This window comes from Brassica napus, chromosome A10 (genome assembly GCF_020379485.1).
Source record: "Brassica napus cultivar Da-Ae chromosome A10, Da-Ae, whole genome shotgun sequence".
Classification (NCBI taxonomy): Eukaryota; Viridiplantae; Streptophyta; class Magnoliopsida; order Brassicales; family Brassicaceae; genus Brassica; species Brassica napus.
This window is the reverse complement of record NC_063443.1, coordinates 12029603-12050572: the sequence shown is the minus strand read 5'-3', so window position 1 is coordinate 12050572 and position 20970 is coordinate 12029603. Positions and strand designations below refer to the sequence as shown.

Here is a 20970-nt window from a genome sequence, read left to right as displayed (position 1 = left end):
TTAGAATATGTGAATCCGCAATACACGCAACGTCATCTACCATTTCTATATTTTAAAGAACTCAAAGTTGATTAGGAAAAGAAAAATAAAAAAGCATGTATTAATACTTTTTTGTCAAAGTATAATAAAGAAGCATAACAACAACAATCAAGATTTATTTGTGATGACTATGGAGAACTGATGAGGCCTCATTAGTTAGCATCAGTATAAACAACAATAGGACTTCTAACGTTATGTTTCCCATCAGACCAGATTAGATTAGCAGACGAAGGCAGTTCTGAGTCAAGATCTCTTCCTGTTACAGTTACCATGAACGATTGCTTCTCGTTGACCGTCTTAAAAGACAGAACACTAGGGGTGACGTTGACGCTGAGCTTGGATCCATGACCAGGGACTACTTTTGAATTGTATGTAGACTTCGGTGCACCAACATTAGTGACGGTTCTGTTGAAAGTGACGGTGAAGGAGTTATTAGATACTGACAACTTAGCCGACATTGAAGGATAGTTGAGGTTTCTTGTTTGATATTCTTTTTCTTCAGGGCAAGTGACAGTTTCACCAGAGATGATTTTAAGGATATTTGAAGTGTAGTTCATGCCGCATAGAAAGGCGATGTGGTCTACTTTATTCAACTCGTAGACAAGTCCAGGATTTAGAGAGGCTATTGGGTCGACATGTCCAGATCCATAAGCAAACTCAGTCGATGCGATACCAGTCCCAGTAGCATTTACCGGCCATGCTGCAAAGATTTGTTAAGAGACCATATAAGCAGACTGTCCAAAAACGTTACTTGTGGACAAGAAATAACAATTTTATTTTTCTTACCGGTTGTCATGATAGCAGATTGGATCATGGAGGGAGACCATTTAGGGTAAAACGTTTTGACATAGGAAGCCACACCTGCAACATGCGGACAAGCCATAGAAGTTCCTGAGAGAACAGCGTATTTCACATGTCTAGTGTCATATTCAGATGGTTCACCATCCGGTGAATATGCTGCAAGGATCTCAACTCCAGGTGCTGTTATATCCGGCTGCAAGTAATCCACCATGCATTTTTTTATTAAACCGGAGAAATAAACATAACCGTTGTTATAAATGTTATGTAAATTTACCTTGAGAATATCCACAGCGATGGTGTTTGGACCACGAGAAGAGAAGGAACCAATTAGAGGAGATGTACGATTGAAGATTGCTTCGGTTTTTAGAATAGCCGCTTGTGGAGAACTGAGAAAACAAACAAAAGACATGTTATGATATAGTTGAAGAATTTTGGAGTAAATGTATAAAGAGCATAGAGAAGATGATTGTGTTTACTCTTCGGACTGAATGTAAGAGACTAAAGATTCAAATTCTTTTTCCGGCAAACCAGAAGCAGGTAAAGGGTGAACAAAGGCCACATCTGGCTTAGGGCTTTTGTAAATGATAGCAATAGCTCCAACTGATTCAACTACTTTCAAACCACCCGGACTACTACACACTAAGATCTTTCCTTTCACAAGTGATTGTTTTAGACACCCTGGCTTACATAGCCTGTAAAAATAAAATTGATATAATCACATTAGAAAATCAAGATGATCACATTTAAGATAGTGTTGTCAGGGAAGAAATTACTCTGCGGTTTCCGCACTGCAAGCAGAGGAAGCAGCAGATTTTCCGTACACCAATGAATACTTCTTTCCTTTCATATCAAAAGCATTCACTGACTTCCCCTGGTAATAACAACAGTCATTGGTAATTAAAAGTTACGAAGATACTTTGATACTAGAAATGAGACTGTTACGTTGTACTTACAACAAGTGTCTTGTTGTTTCCTAGAACAACTTTGGTGACAAACGAACGGTCTGTGGTACTAGCTGCGACAGTTAACATCCACGGCGCTACAGACGAGGTTGTACTATCTTGCGGACCGCTGTTACCAGCCGCGGTAACAGTGAGAATTCCTTTGGCCATAGCGTGGAAAGCCCCTATGGCGATCGGGTCACTTTCGAACATGGAGGCCTTTTTACCCCCGATAGAGATGGTGATGAGATCCACACCGTCAGCAATCGCGTCATCGAATGCAGACAGGAGAGCTTCTGAGCTACATCCTGTCGGGATACATACTTTGTAAGCGGCGATTCTAGAAGCCGGAACGCCTCCTCTTGCTGTTCCATTGCCGATCCCAAAGAAGCTTGTGTCCGCGACTGCGTTTCCAGCCGCAGTGGACGCTGTATGTGTACCATGGCCTTCAGTGTCCCTAGCACCTTCGCTTGTGTAGTCTCTTGCCCCAATCAACTTACTGAAAAAAATAATAATAAAACAGATAAACAATATAAACTTTTATTTTGTAGTCAATATGTTTTGCTGAAAGTAAAAGTAACTTCCAGGTATTTGTCGAAAATACATCTCTAGCCTCGACCAACAATACTAATCTTTTTAAAGAGAAAATAGCTTATGAGAATTACTTGTTGCATGTGAAGTTTTCACCGCCAGAACAAACACCTTTCCACTTCGTAGGAGGAGGACCAAACCCTTTGTCCGAAAAGCTCTCAGATTCCGGTGTGATCCCAGTGTCGATGACTCCAATAATGGTATCACTTTCCACGGTTGGGTTCCTCTTCGTCCCCTTGCCTTGCTTTAAACCCATGAAGTCCCACGACTGAGTTGTATGGAGTTGTAACATTTTGTTCGGGAATACAGACACAACTCCCTCCATTTCTAAGGAATTCATAAAAAAAAGTTTAATTATTTAACTTTTTAAAATCATTTAACGATCTGTATCGATCGAAAAACACTCACCGGCTACTCGTTCGAGCTCCGACGCAGTGAGTCGGGCAGCGAACCCGTTAAAACTCCTCTTGTAACTTCTCACCAAACGACCTTCGTTCGAACTAGAGTGTATATTATCACGTATTAGAATATTCATAACGTTAAACTGATTATAACGCATCATGCTTATAGAATCATATATTAAAGAGAAATCACACCTTTCTCCTGTGACCTCTTGAAGAATACTCATGTGATCGGACATTGGTGTGTAGTCTGCTCGAGAGGGAAGTGAACCCATGTAGACGATATACACCTTCATCGATAATTAACATAATCATATGATTCACCAACATTATCTTCATGTATAACAGACGGTCATGTTATATAAAGGGAGAAACAAGAGATCATGATAAAATATTAATACCTGTCTATCTTGAGGATCATCTGTGACTGCTGAAACTGAACTCAAGAATAGGACAAGGAGACATGAGAGGAGGCAAGAGGAAGGTGCTCGTAATTTTCCCATTTTCTTCTAAATTGAATTAAAAGTCACTGCAGTTTTTTTTTCTTACTTTCTGTTGAGATCAAGATGAAATGATGTACATATATACGAGAGATCATACATGCATGGTATTAAATCAAAAGAATCTAATTCAATTCAATCCTCTGATTTTGTGCCTTTAATTGTCAAGTTTTACCATACTTGATTATATTGGTATCTGTATCAATTAAATTGTGACATTTTGTTCACACTTTTAGAATGGAGTCCATCGGTTAAATTGCACTCAGCAAATAAAAACAAAACTAGTTCAGGATAACAGATCCGTATCCTAAAAATTGAGTTCTCAATTTATCTTTATTTGGTTTTTGATTTTCTTATAGAACAATAAAAATATAGTAAATGGAAAATACTAAAAAAAATTACAATTGAATTTTTAGTTTCAGTTACTAAACAGAAATAAGACTAGATACATCTTTTACCACGTGGTCAAATATATTGATTGGAGTTTATTATATGAAGGCCGTTTAATTAGATGACTAGGCAATAATGAGATATCTAAATAAAGTATAATATAAATTTAATAATTTTAAATCATTATATAAAAGATGTGAAATTTGAAGTAAAAAAATTTATCGAAACTTATCGGAGTTTTAGATGAAAATTAAAGTAAAGAACTTAGTCAAAGGAAAACTTTGCAGGCACGTACGAATATTTGACTAAATCATGTAATTAAATATTTTTCTTATCTTAATTATTAACATACTGAAGGACAATTATGAACATTAACTTTGGTTTAGTCTTAAATCAGTTTGACTTAACCAAGTGGTGGTAGTCTAGTGGCAATCTCTTCTGGTTTAGTGTCTATCCACATTAGTTTTGAGTTTGATTTTCCATGGAAACTAATTATCACTACTTAGGTAATCTAGATTTGGGTTTCGGTCCGAGTGGTTTACAAGATGAATCATAACAGATGATTGGTCCACCCTCTGATATTAGTCAGAAAATATTCTAAACTTAGATTAGGTAATGTGGTACGCTTTTGCACTAATCCACTTTGTATCGCTAAATGCATTTCTATATGGACCGACCGGATCAGTCGATAAAGTTTATCAGAAAAAAAAATCAATTTGACTTTGTTATGGTTTACATTATGTACTTAATGGGTTAGAATACAACCCATTAGAAATCATAGATGAAAATTTTAAATACACATACAGTAAAACTTTTATAAATTAATTAATAATGTTGGGAATACAATAAAACTAATTTTTTTAATAATTTATAAGGATATTAATTTATCGACATACTAGTTAAATCAAAAACTCGATTTCACACTATAAAATTATATTATTTTATAAAAAAATTTAGTGTATATTAATTTAAAGAGGTTATACTATATATAACTTTTTCTACTGTTTACAACGTGTAAAGTGACTAAGTATTCATACTTTTCGAAATGATTACTAAGGAAAACTTTTCCCTTCTTATTATAAATTTTCAATAAGTTATATAAATTTTAAGTAGAAAATAATATGCGTTCAAAATAAATAGATAGTTAAGATTATATAATGATTAAAAAGTCAATATAGTTAACATAAACTATATGTAGGCATGCGTATTACATAGTTTTCTTCCAAAGGATTACTACGTATTCATACATTTCAAAATTATAATAAGTATTTGGCTACGTTTGAAACTATAATAAATTATGAAATAAAATGCTGGAAGATTGTAGTGACTCATTTCCATCATTAAATTAAATATAGTTTAATTCTTTAAGCTAAATATCTCTTATATATTAATTGAGAAACATTACAACATTGTTTTGTAGCCACATGTCACCATGAAAATGAAATTCAAAATTCTTAGTGAAATAAGTTTATCCATCTTAGCTTATATTATACTTTTTATTAAACTAACTATTAAATTGATAAATAGTGTACAAAATAATATTTTCGCACTTTCATTAAATAAAAGCTACGGAATTGACTAATATGATTAACTTATATATGATAATTAATGATTAAGAATAATAAATGTTTGATAATATTTTTTTATCTTAGCTCTTTTTTGTTTAATCTTATATTATTAAAAATATTAAATAACCACATTAACCATATAATAAAAAATTAATTTTTTTCTTATATGTTATATTTTGAATTTTTAAAATGACTATAAATTACTAAAAACTTAAAATGTCTCATGCTAAAATTTTGTGATCAATGGTTTAACTTTTTTTTTGGTATAACAAGATACAAATGATCATAAATCGTATGCATATGAAGTCTCATTTACTAGACATTCATATTATATATTAATATAGTTTAAAATTATACTATATAAAATAGAAAAATACTTAAATATGATAATTTCTAAATTTGTATTGAAAAAAGTATTGAAACATCAATATTTTAATTTTGAAATTTGCATTCGAAAAATCACACATTAGAAATTTTGCATTTATCATATGAGTATGAATTCTCAATAATAAATATTTATATTAAAATATATTATATATCTATGTTCATGTCATTGAAATTTAGTTATATACCATATAAAATAAATAAAATGATTGTTTTGATTTATTTACTAAAAAATATCATAAATAAATAAAATATATTGTTTTGATTTATGTCTTTACTTAGTTATATACATAATACGTAAATAAATAATAATATATAAAAATTATTTTTATATATAACATTCATCATGTGCAATTGTGTGGGTCTTAATCTGGATATTGATCCAAGGGAAACACTTAGATTAGCAGAAGTAGAATCGACACTTTGGGCTGAAGCACAGGTAATCACTGATCAAAGAAGGGAGAGGCAAGTGCAGAACAGACCTATATATCGGAAACTACAGGACGATGGTGTTTTATAGATGGTTTGTGGAAAGAGAAGAAACTATTTTCGGGACAAGGATGGTATAGTACCTTACTGGGTTTTGATGGTTTATTTGGGAGCAAGAAATGTAAGGGCGTGTCTATCACCTCTTCACTCGGAGGTGGAGGCGTTGATTTGGGCAATGGAATGTATGAAGAACTTACGACAGTTTCAGGTTACGTTTGCAACGGATTGTTCTCAATTGGTGAAGATGGTTTCGGAACCAGAAGAATGGCCAGCATTTGAAAGTTACCTGGAAGATATCAAGCTTTTACGAAGAAGCTTTATCAACTCAGACGTCGTCCATGTACCCCGAACAGAGAACCTAAGGGCGGATAGCTTGGCACATAGTGCTAGGAAACAACCGTCTTTCGTCGTTCATATGGATGCAGAGTTGCCGATTTGGTTTACAGAGTCAATATGAGTATGTGAATGTTTTGCTGTCAAAAAAAAAAAAAAAAACTAGTAGAATAGTATATGGAAAATGTGATGCAACCGCTTATAGAAATCTTTGGTTAATTATAAATAAAAATACATATATTTTTGTAGATTACTAATTATTTTCATGATTATTTAGTGATAATATAATATATATTTAGACGAAATTTTTTATTTTTCTAAAGATTATTAAGAATTATTCTAATTATGAATATAGCATAGCTCAAATGATGACATCTAGCAGTGTGTTCTCAATTAATATACAACTAGATTTTGACCCGCACGCCCGTGCGGGTGTATTTTTAAAAAAAATATGATGCTATTTGTTTTTTATATCACTATTTAGGGTTGGACAAAAAACTCGAATTCGAAGAATCGAACCGATCCCAATCCGAATAAGTAGTACTAAATCCGAACTGGAATTGATTAATTATCCAAATTATTCAAAATTTTGGTAATTGAAGAACTGAAACCTAATCCGATCTGAACCGAAGTATTTTGGGTATTCAAAATAGATTTATATACTTATATATATTAATTATTTTTAGATTTAATATATATAAAAACATCCAGAATATATATGATACTTTTAAGTTCGCATAAATGCTTGAAAATAAATACAAATAATTAAACGTAAATATCTTAAATAGTTAAAAATACTCAAAACTCCAAAATACTTAAATAATTATTAATTCTCTATCCAAATATTTAAATCAAACCTATTTAAATTGGTTATCTTAATCCGAACCAAATCCTCAAAGATCTGAACTGAACACAAAATCCCAAAAAGACCCAAAAACGAACTCGAACTCCCACCCCTAATCACTATTATATATATATATATATATATATATATATATATATATCCTATATGTATCATCATAGGTTACAAAATATGTGTTATCATATAATTAATTGTATTTTATATGTACCTTCAAATAAGTTTTATTATAATTAATAATATTTTATACATACTATCATATAAATAATCACATATATTATATTTTAAAATTTAATGTGAAATATAAAAACCATAATTTAAGTTGGTGTTTGAAATTGGACTTTGTATTGTATTTTTATTATATATATTGAAAACATTTTTATAATAGTTATTGGAAAATATGTTAGTAAAAATCAAATTTTGAATATATGTATATTTTTGAATGAATTTTTGATATAAATCAATTTTAAATTATTATTTTGATTTGAATATATATATCAAGTAACATAGACTCATTATTTTTTTAATACAATGTAATTGACTTTTAATTTTTTTAGTAGCATAAACCCTTTTTTTTTCTAACTTACTGATATCCATGTTTCCAAACAATACTATTTTTAACTACTATTCATATTGCCAAACAATCCTAATGTGTACTTCAATCCTAATGTTTCCAAACAATTCTCATATAACATTGTCATCCATGTTTCCAAACAAACCATATTTTTAAACTGCAATTCATGTTTCCAAACAAACCTAATTTGTACTTCAGTTTCCAAACAAACTTAGAGCTTGACCCGCGCGCCCGCGCATGTATTAGTTTTTACGTATTTATACATTGATATTTGTTTTTCGTGATTAGTGCAATATATTTTAGATATGTCTCCATATAACTAATTGTATTCAAAAGATCCAGATCGAATCGGATAATATAATGATTTTTGGTTCAAATATCAGAATCATTTTCAAATACGTTCGTTATTTGAATATTTTTACTTTTCTGTACATCAGAACCAAATTCATACAGACCCGGAAGATCCAACTTGAAACTCACACATAAATTTAAATCCAAACATGGCCTAATTTCAAAACCCAAAAAATCTATACTCGAAAAACGATCCGTACCTAAATGGGTACCCGAATATCTATGCCTAACAGATTTCGTAAAAAAATAAATATATGTATAGATATATATTTATGTGTTTGGCTAAATTAAATGAAATAGAAAATTTTTTATTTAGTAATATTTTTACAATATTAATAATAATCAATATATGAATATCGATTTGTTTAGATAAGTTTTGGAATTGTAATTAGTTAATCTATATTATTAAAGTTGAAGTACACATTGAGATTGTTTGGCAATATGGATAATAATTAAAAAAATAATATTGTTTGGAAACATGGATAGCAGTAAGTTAGGAAATAAAATAATGGGTTTATGCTATTAAAAAATTTGGAAATCCATTAAATTATATTAAAAAGTAATGGGTCTATGTTGTTTGATATATATATTCAAATCAAAATAATAATTTAAAATTGATTTATATCAAAAATTCATTTAAAAATATACATATATTCAAAATTTGAATTTTACTAACATATTTTCCAATAATTACTATAAAAATGTTTTCAATATATATAAGAAAAATACAATACAAAGCCTAATTTCAAACACCAACTTAAATTATGGTTTTTATATTTCACATTAAATTTTAAAATATAATATATGTGATTATTTATATGATTGTACGTATAAAATATTATTAATTATAAGAAAACTTATTTAATGGTACGTATAAAATACGATTAATTATATGATAACACATATTTTGTAACCTATGATAACACATATAAGATATATATATATATATATAATAGTGATTAGGGGTGGGCGTTCGGGTTTGTTTTCGGGTCTTTTGGGATTTCGTGTTCAGTTGAGATCTTTGAGAATTTGGTTCGGATTTGGATAACCAATTTAAATAGGTTTGGTTTAAATATCTGGATAGAGAATTAATAATTATTTAAGTATTTTGGAGTTTTGAGTATTTTTTAACTATATAAGATATTTACGTTTGATTATTTGTATATATTTTCAAGCATTTATGCGAACTTAAAAGTATCATATATATTCTGGATGTTTTTATATATATTAAATCTAAAAATAATTATTATATATAAGTATATAAATCTATTTTGGATACCCAAAATACTTCGGTTCGGATCGGATTAGGTTTCAGTTCTTCAAATACCAAAATTTTGAATAATTCAGATATTTAATCAATTTCGGTTCGGATTTAGTACTACTTATTCGGATTGTGATCAGTTCGATTCTTCGAATTCGAATTTTTTACCCAACCCTAAATAGTGACATAAAAATCAAATAGCATCAATTTTTTTTAAAAAATACACCCGCACGGGCGTGCGGGTCAAAATCTAGTTTAAATTAAATTTAAAATGCAGTGGTAGAATCCGTAAATAAAAAGAAATACAAAAGGAAGTACCTAAAAAGATATTTCAAAACCCAAAAAATCTTTACCCGAAAGAAACAACCCGTACTTAAATGGGTACCCGAATGTCTATGCCTAACTGATTCCGTAAACAAATAAAAAATTTATTTTAATGTGTTTGGCTAAATTAAATGAAATAGAAATTTTTTTTTAGTAATATTTGTACAATATTAATAATGATCAATATATGAATATCGATTTGTTTAGATAAGTTTTGGAATTATAATTAATTAATTTAAATTAATTTTAAATGTAGTGGTAGAATCTGTAAATAAAAGAAATACAAAAATAAATACCTAATTTATTATAAATGCAATGACTAAATGTGTAAATAAAAGAAAATACATATACTGCTATCCAAGTTTCCAAACAATTCTTATATAACATTGTCATCCATGTTTCCAAACAAACCATCTTTTTAAACTGCAAGTCATGTTTCCAAACAAACCTAATTTGTACTTCAGTTTTAATAATATACAATAGATAAGTGATAGTACATTTGCTGTGAACTTTACGGAGCCAAAAAATGAGAAATACCAACTAGAGCTTAAAATTCAATTGAAACGTTGTGTTACAAGTGTATTGCCTTCACCGAGAACCACTTTGGTGACAAGATGAAGGGTTTGTATTCCTGGCTGCAAGCCTGCAACGGTTAACATCCACAGTGCTAAGCTTGTGACTTAGGCCATATTCGGACCAGTGTTACCAGCCGCATTTACAGGGATGATCACTTTTGACAGAGCGTGAAAAGCTCCAACTGCGATCGAGTCTTCCTAGAACAAGTACACCTCAATACTAGCTATAGAGATGGTGATGATGCCCAACACCGTCAGCAATGGCATCATCGAACGCACAGTATTTTAACATCCCTACCTTCTCCCGCGCGGACTCGGTAAGCAGCGATTCTAGAGGATGGAGCGACACCCCTCACTGTTCAATTTCCAGCCCAAAGAAGCTTGTGTTTGGGACTGCGTTTCCAGCCGCAACAGACACCGTGTGTGTACCAGTGGCCACTAGAGTCCCTAGTCTCCCGATTGGTAGTGTCTTGCCTGATCAGCTTGCTGCAAGATGACTAACAGATCAATCTCCGCCCAAATAAAACAAAGACTTTTGATTCAACCTCTCAAGTCCCAGATTCTGACACGAAGAGTCTTTTTCAGTGATTAGACACCAAAGCCAGTCATCATTAGCACAGAATGTTTGTTGCTCATTACAAAGCTTGCTAAGCATTCAGAAAGGCAACTAATAACTCACAAGAAGATTGATGCTGCGGTCAATAGTCAAAATAACTAGTAAACAAAGTAGACAACTTTCCCTCGGAGCTATTCAATAACCCCCACACGAAGTGCTCCGGGGATTCACATCTTATGGCTACAAAGAAAAACTACACTACTCAGAATAAGAGTTTAATGAAATATCAATTTGAACTCTTCAAGTGTGAAGATAATTAGCAGCCATCATCAGCTCCAAGGTCAACTCAGGCTCGATGTGGAACTCGGTCTCTTTGCCTCTGTAAGAGAGAATACAAACTATAAGAAGCAGAAACAAAGAGAGTGCTGAAAGAAGGAATCTCAAAGCACGATTACAAACAAATATCAATTTCCCTGATAACGCAATCACAACAGACTCATAAAGATGAAAACTTTATTGTGAGTTGGAATTGAAACGATATATATAATAAGTGGTGGGATAAAGAGTTTTATCAGGAAACTATTTGGTGAAACTTAGATAGATGCAACTGGTGATTGGGTTCTGAGTCTAGGAGAGGCTACACTACCATGTTCTGAGATCAAATTAGAGAAAGTGAGAGAGAGAGAATGGACCTGGAGTATTGAATAGACCAATAGAAGTACTGACAGATCTTCTCTAGAATTGTTGTGCTGATATCAGGGAAAGTCACCACGCCTTCTTTCGACTCCGAAAATCCACCTACCAATCGAAACAACAACAACAGAGAGTTTCTTGAAACATCTTTCACATGTCGATAATGTAAACACACTTAGTTTCTGGTAAAATCTTTGCTCAAATTGATGTAGATTCGTAACCCTACAAACGCATTAAAAGAGAAGAAGAAAGAAGAGAGGAACCTGGAGAAGTGAGCATGCTTCGGATTGTCTGAGAAACCATGGCGGCTTCCCTGTCGATCACGAACTCGAAACCCTCCATGCTTATCAACTTCACCGTCTCTCTCATCTTCTTCCTCCTCCTCCTCCTCCTCCTCTCTCTCCCTGCGTCTGCTTTGGCTACCGCGCGTGATTTTTTACTCACTGAGAATCTCAGCCTGAGATGAACGAATTGCTGAAATTAACTAAATGTCAATATTGAAAAGATAAACTAAAAATTTGTTAAATAGGCATATCTATATATATAAAAAAATGTATGCTTCACTCCTATGCATCCACGTCAGATCCACGTCAGAAAGTCGCTTTATGTGGTGTCGACACATGTCCCTGTTAGCAAAACTTACCGTATCATTTAATCGTTGGTTGCTTTCTACTTATTTTCCATTGGACATTAATTTGCGTTGTTTTCTACTTATTATTCACAATTGGGCCTTTATGTTTTATTTTAGGTTTCTAAATTGATAATTTGCAATTTGAGTGTTGGGCTGGTAACATGAAATTAAAGTTACTCACGATTGTCGAGCTACTTCTTCAACCATGGTGATCTTCAGATTTCTAGGGTTCCTCTCATCGTCTTTTTCTTTCTGTAATTAGGTGGACTGAATGGAATTTCTAGACGTCTTGAGGAATCTCTTTAGCTAGCTCCGTTCGTGTCGTTTTGTCTCGGATTCTTCTCCTTAGGACCGTTACAGGATTCATTGATTCAACGCCATTGAAGACCTTCTTTATTCCTTAGCCCCACTCCAATCATAATTACTCATTAAATGCATTTTACCTCTCTTCGAGGCGGTGGCGATCCAGTTATAAAAAGGTAAGCCTTGAACATCATCCTCACAAATCCTCATCCAGTTATAAAACGGTAAAACTAGAAACTCTTTTTTTCCAGTAGAATGGCAAACTCATCGATTCTCCTCGCTGAGGCTGACTGGCCGATGTTCTTTAAAGCATTTGCCTGCTGAGATCGAGATCTATTACTACTTCGGCTTTCTTTTCCGGACTGATTAGAAAAAGTAAGAGGTTACTTCTTTATTTCAGTGGGGTTTCGTTGAGATAATTTGTTATTAATCTTGATGTCTTCATATTTCCAAAGTGTTTTGCTTTTTCTCCTTTAGGCCAAATCTTGCTTTTCAGCTAGCAATTGGTTACCTCAACAGCTTAAACAAGAGAACCTTTTTTATATATATAGATTCTTTGAGCTATGAGAAGCATGGTGATCTTGCTGAGATTAGTGGGTGAGTAATTCATTGATTATTGATTTTCAGTCTATTATATCGACTCAACAGTTAATTAACTGATCGATTTTACTTCTATTTGCAGTACTCAGTCCGTCCTTGGGCCATTCTGCGACACTGCGTCATGGTGCGATGGGCAGATACGTTTTGTGATAATTGTTATAAACACTAGAAACTCTTGATTCAGCTTTTGTTTTGGTTATTCGAGGTGTCATTTTGTGGGTGCAGGAAAAACTTCTGAATCTCTTGCTTCGTAACTACCTGCACTACATCCTTTATGACCAAGTAGAGAAGTTGAGATCAAAAGCACCAAGATTTGAGGCACATTCTAACCAACATGTTTATCTTTTAGTAGTTATTCTTTCATACCAATTCGTTAGTGTAACTTTCTAGATTATAGATATATCGTTTATATGATCTCTTACTTATGCTAACCTTTCTACAGTCAATTTTTTCTTCAAATACGGTGTTTATATGTAAGACCATTGGGTTTGATTTTTTTCTCTTATCAGTACTAGCTGTTTTTGTTTCATGGGACATCTTCAACTATTGTATCTAATATGATATTCACATACGCACTCCGGTCATGCTGGTCGTACCATATATATGTGTATATTTATATCTAAAATGCAAAAAGGTCGATTGAATACTGATAAAACAGGTCTGATGTGAGAAAAAGACATGTATATGGCAGATGAAGGGAACCTAAAAGTGAGAAGAGACAAGAGATACACGAACGTGTTGAATTTATAGCTGCTGTCTTTTCAGTTTTCACCAGAAGAATAGTGTAAGCATCAATGAGGAATCTTATTCTCCAGCAAAGAAGCTTAAAAAAGGTCCAGACTGCACGAGGTCGTATTTTAAATTTACAGCCATTGCCTGATTTATATGTTCTAGATGTAAATTTTTCTGTGGTCGTTTATTTTAAAAGTTTGTTACTTAGTTTGGTTTTTGTCTTATTTTTTCATTTGTAAATGTTTTCCCATAAATTGGTGAGGCGGACAATAGCACTTTGTTCTTTTGGTTAATTTTCAGTAAATATACTCTTTTTCATGATTTCTATTTAAATATTTTGGATGGGCAAACATAAACTTATTTGTCTTTTAGTTTCGATCAAGAGAAGAGTAGTACATTCGATATAGTATTTCTGAATATTTGATTTTAGTGAGTTTGTAGATGATTTTGAATGAATTAGAAAAGTAGTGATTTAGTTAAAATACTAAACAAAATCATCTGATTTAAAATTTGTTTTTTTAATAAAAAAGTTGTACCAAAATACTTTAGAATCATCAAAATCTCAAAAATCCATTAGTTAAACTATTTTTAATAATATAAATTTTAAAATAAAATATAAAATTCTAAATTTAATAACACAATTTGTATAAAAAGTTAAAACTCATGTTAGGAAAAAATATAAACATTTTTCTTAATAAAAATTATTTCAAATATATTTGTAAACATTAACTATCTATATTAAATCTTTAATATAATTAAATGGCAAACAGAAGAAGATAATACCAGTGAGTTTAAGAAACAAACGTTTAAGAACAGAAATTAATTCATAATTTGTGTGTTATAGAAATTTCATTCGGCTTATTCATAATAAAGGTAGAACCAACTTTTTAAAATGTAAAACAATTGCATATTCATGAAAATCTTAATGGTAAGATGAATCATATGATTTCTGGTAAAATTAACAAAATATAAATAATGAAAGCTAATATTATTTTAAGCCTAGCAAAATTTAAATTATTAGATGGAAACTAAAAATAAAAATATCTTATATTGATTGTTGTATTTGTAAAGTAACAAACCAAGACCAAAAAATTTTGGACGAAAAAATAATACTCATTAGACCCACAAACCACGTACTTCCAAGCCCAACACAAAGAAATCCTAATTTAACCAACCAACATGTATATGCATAACCAATAACATTTAATCAAGAAACCCACATAAACCTCACCCAAACTTATATGTAGTATTTTATATGCTCCGAACTCTTAAAACAATACACAGTCACCCCTGTATAACGTACATGATCTAAATAATAATAAACCATCTACGCCCTAACATACATTAAAACATCAAAGTTGTTGTTGACAAAAAAAAACATCAAAGTTGTTATAATCTTACTTTCAAATCTTAACATAAAAATACAACATAGTTATATACATTATACGGCCATCAAATTGTATATGAATAATAACATGTTTAAATCATTGGTCAAACTTCTTTTTAAAAAATTGTATGTATATTAAACCAAAATTGCAAACTACAAACTTTGTTGGCCGATAAAAATAATTTTGAAATAAACCAAAAAGATGGTTTACGTAAAACCTAAATGATCAAAACGAAAAAAAAGTAGATCAAAATGAACAATTAGTTAATTTCTAACTCATATCATTAAATCTACAATTACAAATAATAAACCCACAACAAACAATGAGTTCTAACATTTCAAATTTAATACAAAAAAAGTAACAAAATGGTTTCAAATTTCTATACTACCTTATAGATTCTTATATATATATATATATTCAAATAAAATGCAAAGACAATTAAATTAAAATTTTGAACAGAGAACTATTGTAAACAAGCAAAACATATCTTATCACATATAATTCTTTTTCACCTAAAATTTTTCAAAAGACAAAAATTATTATCATACACATTTCTTACAAATGAAAACCTAAAATACGAACCACAAAATCATACAAAAAATAATAACTTAGATCATATATAAAGAATATCCCGCCCGTAGGGCGGGCCGATCCTAGTACTATATTAATCCAAAATGGACAATATACTTTCTTTTGTTTATGTGAAAGTGGGCTGGAATGGGCTACACGATAACTGATACTAGGCCTGGACGTTCGGGTCGGGCTCGGATCAAATTTTTTCGGATCAGGGTTTTTTCAGGGCTTAAATATTTAGATCCACTAAATACTTAAAAATTTTCGGTTTGGGTTCGGGTTGGTTCTTCTCGGATTCGGGTCGGTTCGGATCTATAATTAAAATACCCATAAAATACCCGTAATTTTTCGGATCCGGGTAGGGTTTGGGTATTTAGGATCTAAAAAGGACATGATATATCCAATTCGATCAACTTTTAGTTGAATATTTGTCATATATATCTAAAATTTTACAAAACAACTTAAATAAAACTATTAATAATTAAAATAAAATATTTTAAAACTCTAAATTTTACATTTTAAAGTTTTATATTACTTAAAAATGTTAAAAAATAATAACAAATGTTGTTCACAAAGATATTTCAACTAAATCATAAAATAATATATATAAAATAGAACACAAACACATCATATACATGTTTCTAAGTCGGATATAAATCGGTTCTTATCGGATCAGATCTATTCGGATCGATTTTTTTTGGTCCGGATCTATTCGGATCGGTACTTTTTCGGCTATGGTTCTTTCGGGTAAAAAAAAATTTAGACCCAAAAAGTACTTGTAAATTTTCGGTCTGGTTTCAGATCGGATATTTTTGGGTTGGTTCTGGTTCAGGTCTTCGGGTCCAGGTTAAAATGCCCAGACCTAACTGATACCATGCGTTGTTTCTTACTACTTTTATCGGTGTAAAATGTAAACTGTCAATTTTCTAACCTAATCCTTACAGTCGATAATTAATTATTCATCCCGTCCAACCTGGATTCGAGTGAGGTTGATGACATTTACATTATATAAAAACTGAAACTTATTTTTTTAGATATTCGGATATACATCGGTTATCGGTTCGATTCCGGTTTGGTTTTGGTTAATATTTTAGAGTTTTATTCCGGTTTTGGTTTCGGGTAATTTGGTTCAGTTCCGGTTCGGTTTTTCGGTTCCAATTTTTTTTCCCAGGGCTACAGCAGACTATTAGCAATACATTGACAGAATCCAAATCATACAAAAATCATCACATAACGGAGAGATAATCTGTGGAAGCACCCTAGCCTATTGGTTAAGTTTTAAAGGTTTTTACATCCAGGTTTGGGTTTGAATCTCAGATTATGCAATTTCTTGTAGATTATAGAATGCAAAGCTTTCGGAGGTTCCAGAGTACTGTAAGCAGAGCCGTTCGTTGTGGTCGCCTGTCTATCGAGGATGTCGTACATGCAGAACCGTCCGTGGTTTCAAGTGTTTCGGGGAGAGCTTCATCGTGGAATCATTATTCGTGGAGCTGTTCATCAATATCGCATATGTTGCAGGTAGTTCATCATCATATGTAATAGATTTAGAGATTATATGATGATGTAATGTGTTATCTCAGTGTTAAAAAAAAACGGAGATATAATCTTTTCAAAACACTCTGCAGACGTGTCTCCCAGCAATTGGCTAGTAAGCAATGTAACATGACAGTGATTACCCTAATAGAAAATTAATAACCCGTCATAATTCCTACAATACCCCTGAAACATCCTCTTACTTTTTGTCAGCCCGCTAAGAGCATGTTTATAGGGGTTGCTTACCCTTGGTTTTATAACCAAAAAATTAATTAAAAATTTGTGGGCCCCACAGAAGACACAAAAGACGTTGCTTGTGTATGCAAAAGAAGGGACGTTTTCGTTCCGTTGCTTAAACTGTTTTGCGGGCCCCACAACACGTGGCGGCCCGCGATTAATTTTTTTTTTCTTTTTTTTTTTTAATTTTTTTTTATCAGCCAAAAAAAATAAAAATAATTTTAAAAAATCTAAGCTAAGAGACAAACTGATAAACATGCTCTAAGCTGCCAACTCAGAACTCTTATCTTTTTAATACGCCGTCGTTTGTCTTGTCGAATCTACTCTCAATACATAACATACGAACAGAGACATCATACACAAAGGCCACAGACAATTAAAGCAGTTCCTCGATCAGTTTGAAAATTTTCAAAATCGGAGAGTGTTTCCTTCGATAGAAGTTTCATCCTTAAGCAGATCTGAAGAGGGTATGTTCACTTCGATTAATCCGTCGACTCTTTTTTTTTTTATTATGATGATGATATCGATGTTGTTTCTGTGATGATCGGTTGTTGATGTTTCGTTTATCTGTAGGTTGTGAGAACAAAGAGGAAACAGAATGACGCATAGAGTAGAACAGGATTACGATTACTTGTTCAAGATCGTGTTGATCGGTGATTCAGGTGTCGGGAAATCAAACATATTGTCTAGATTCACAAGGAATGAGTTTTGCTTGGAGTCTAAGTCCACTATTGGTGTTGAATTCGCCACGAGAACTCTTCAGGTCATTCAAAGTTTCTTCCTTTTCTTATGTTATAACTTATAATGGTAGAAATAAACGTTGGTGAATGAAGACAATGATGTTTCACTAGCGATGATAGCACATGTATCAGAGGTGTTTGAACACAAATCATGTTTCTGGGTGCGTCTGTGGTTGTGATAGGATGTGGTGGTGGTTTTTAGTATTCTCTGTCTCTGTTCTTAACTAAATTTAAGTCCTAACTGTGAAGTCTTTACCTTCCTCTTCCGTTTTCCTTTTTTGTTTGCTATTAGCTTCATGATATCATCACTAAGTTGTAGAAATTCAGGTCAATGTGGTACTTGATTTGATGCGGCTGTGTTCTTCTAATTTAACTTGGTTTGCCTTTTTGTAATTTTGAAGTTGCATAATGTATGTTGGCTACAATACAGCTTGTGAAAGACCCTGTGGATTTGAATATCTTTGGGACTATTCGGTTGCATATTCTTCTCCCAGCTCCTTTTGAAAGTTGGTTTGTTTTTATTATTGTTATTATCTGAGAGAGTTTTGATTATATCAAGAGAGATTCTTAGATGTGCTGGCCATGAGTCATGATAAGCAATGCTTTTGTTTTTATTTAATGGTGGAGAGCAGCCAGTGGACAAAAGGCTTCCCACAACTTGTGTCCCCAATAATGTTTTATTTACTGATCATCAAAGTCAACCCTTCATCCCTCAAAAAGTCAACTCATCAAATAATAATGTCATCAGAGAGTTATGGATACATAGTTACATACATAGAGATTTAGGTGGCTAATGTATTACAAATTTTGATTCTTTGTGTTTAATCAAGATGATTTAGTGGATGCTTACATCAGGTTCTCACTTTTTAATTGCTTGAAGCATGTCAGTTTCTGAGACCTAACCAGTTGTCAACTATTGTGCTTTGTTTTGTGATTGTCTTGCGGTTGTGCAGGTTGAAGGAAAGACAGTAAAGGCACAGATATGGGACACAGCAGGGCAAGAGCGGTACAGAGCCATCACAAGCGCTTACTACAGAGGCGCAGTAGGTGCACTTCTTGTCTACGACATCACCAAAAGACAGACCTTTGACAATGCCCTAAGGTGGCTACGGGAGCTAAGAGACCATGCGGATTCCAACATTGTGATCATGATGGCTGGGAACAAATCCGATCTAAACCACTTGAGATCGGTTTCTGAGGAAGATGGTCGGAACCTAGCTGAGGCAGAGGGTCTCTCTTTCTTGGAGACATCTGCTCTTGAAGCCACAAATGTCGAGAAAGCGTTTCAGACCGTGTTGACAGAGATTTATCACATCATCAGCAAAAAAGCTTTGGCTGCTCAAGAAGCAGCGGCTGCTAATTCAGCGATTCCAGGGCAAGGAACAACGATTAATGTTGATGACACATCTGGAGCTGCCAAAAGTGGTTGCTGCTCTTCTTAATTATAAATGGGTTTTCTTTTGCATCTTTCCCTTCTTCTTCTCTCTTTTCTTTTTTGATTTTGTTTTGGCTGATGAAATCTTTGATGGGCTTGTTTTCAGAAGAAGAAAACTAAAAAATGAGCTTGTTAGTATACTTCTTTTCTTTGTGTGTTCTCTATTATGTTCCGGATAGTTCAGGTTTACAATTGTTCTTTCTTTTTTCTATCTCCTGAGTAATCACAGCTTTATGAAACAAAAGACAAGGTTTCATGATTAGTACTCCAATTATTAAAGAAGGTTTAGATAATTGTTTACATTTGTAATTTTACCTAAGATTTTTGTTTTTGTGCAACTAACTACCTGAGAATATTTTAGTGAAAAACTATTATAGACGGCAGTAAAAAAAAAAACTGTACATATAAGAAGGAAGGTTGTACGTGGGAAAAAGATACAAGTGAGAATGGATTTTATGGATGATATAAACCTCTACAAAACAAAATGATGCATGATAAATTGAGATAACAACAAGAGTAAAAGCTTACAATCGTAGTTTTCAGTGAAAATGACAGCTTCTGACTGCTGACAATAACTATGGAAAAACGTACGGTATATTCGAATTAGTTACTAAATATGTAATTGTTTTTGAACACAATGTAAAAAGTATCTAAAATCAGAAAGACCATACAAGCAACCCCAAACATCTAAAAAGAGTTACTATCTCTATCTAATAGTAAAAAAAAAAACAAGAGTGTAGTTATTCTTGTCGCCTTCCCCAGAACTCTCATTCTTGATCTCTCTCTTGGAGGTGAAACGAAAAATGACATATTCTGAATTTCTGATGAAAGACTATGATGATCTTAGGCGGATTAAGACTTGAACTTTGATTTTGAAAGCTAGTCCTCTTTTTTCACAAATTCAGAATGAAACAGTTACTAGTTTCTGATGATAATTTCAACTTATACTAAACTAGAAGATAATGATATCTTATATAGCACCTTTTATAATGAAACAGTTATAAAATATGGTCGATCTGGTTGTCAAGGAACCAACTTATCTTCCAGAAGCGTCTTTTCACGCCGGCTGAAACAATCAAAAAAGCCCTTTCTGATGCAAGGGAATGGGCGAATGCGCAAACCCCAAAGCCCGTGAAGTCTCTAAAACCTGTAGCTATCATCGAACAAA

At 32.5% G+C, this 20970-nt stretch overlaps 3 protein-coding genes and 1 long non-coding RNA gene across 6 annotated transcripts; 2 read left to right on the top strand and 2 right to left on the bottom strand.

Annotated features, from left to right (window-relative positions):
* Positions 1 to 55: 55 nt before the first annotated feature.
* Positions 56 to 3317, bottom strand: LOC106420418 (subtilisin-like protease SBT4.13). Of its 2 annotated transcripts, XM_013861249.3 has the most exons (10): positions 3175 to 3317; positions 2969 to 3063; positions 2781 to 2872; positions 2447 to 2699; positions 1794 to 2280; positions 1614 to 1711; positions 1317 to 1532; positions 1115 to 1226; positions 826 to 1033; positions 56 to 739 (listed from the first exon to the last, which is right to left on the bottom strand). In XM_013861249.3, exons 1-10 carry the CDS (start codon positions 3274 to 3276, stop codon positions 192 to 194), a joined length of 2211 nt encoding a protein of 736 aa, XP_013716703.2. In that variant the 5' UTR covers positions 3277 to 3317; the 3' UTR covers positions 56 to 191. The 2 variants fall into 2 exon arrangements, with proteins under 2 accessions (XP_013716703.2, XP_022549051.2); XM_022693330.2 differs by having other exon boundaries at positions 826 to 1226.
* Positions 3318 to 10966: 7649 nt separating this feature from the next.
* Positions 10967 to 12173, bottom strand: LOC106420378 (elongin-C). Its single transcript, XM_013861221.3, has 3 exons — positions 11894 to 12173; positions 11630 to 11735; positions 10967 to 11316 (listed from the first exon to the last, which is right to left on the bottom strand). The coding sequence occupies exons 1-3, from the start codon at positions 11997 to 11999 to the stop codon at positions 11238 to 11240; spliced, it is 291 nt and encodes a 96-aa protein (XP_013716675.1). The 5' UTR covers positions 12000 to 12173; the 3' UTR covers positions 10967 to 11237.
* Positions 12174 to 12483: 310 nt separating this feature from the next.
* LOC106440509 lies at positions 12484 to 15431 on the top strand. Of its 2 annotated transcripts, XR_001287692.3 has the most exons (3): positions 12484 to 12939; positions 13042 to 13161; positions 13247 to 15431. It is a non-coding gene; the product is annotated as an uncharacterized LOC106440509 (long non-coding RNA). The 2 variants fall into 2 exon arrangements; XR_007317204.1 differs by having other exon boundaries at positions 12484 to 13161.
* A 2459-nt stretch (positions 15432 to 17890) lies between these two features.
* LOC106420520 (ras-related protein RABA2d) lies at positions 17891 to 20010 on the top strand. The gene is made up of 3 exons (XM_013861364.3): positions 17891 to 18094; positions 18201 to 18390; positions 19321 to 20010. The coding sequence occupies exons 2-3, from the start codon at positions 18226 to 18228 to the stop codon at positions 19807 to 19809; spliced, it is 654 nt and encodes a 217-aa protein (XP_013716818.1). The 5' UTR covers positions 17891 to 18094; positions 18201 to 18225; the 3' UTR covers positions 19810 to 20010.
* Positions 20011 to 20970: the final 960 nt, after the last annotated feature.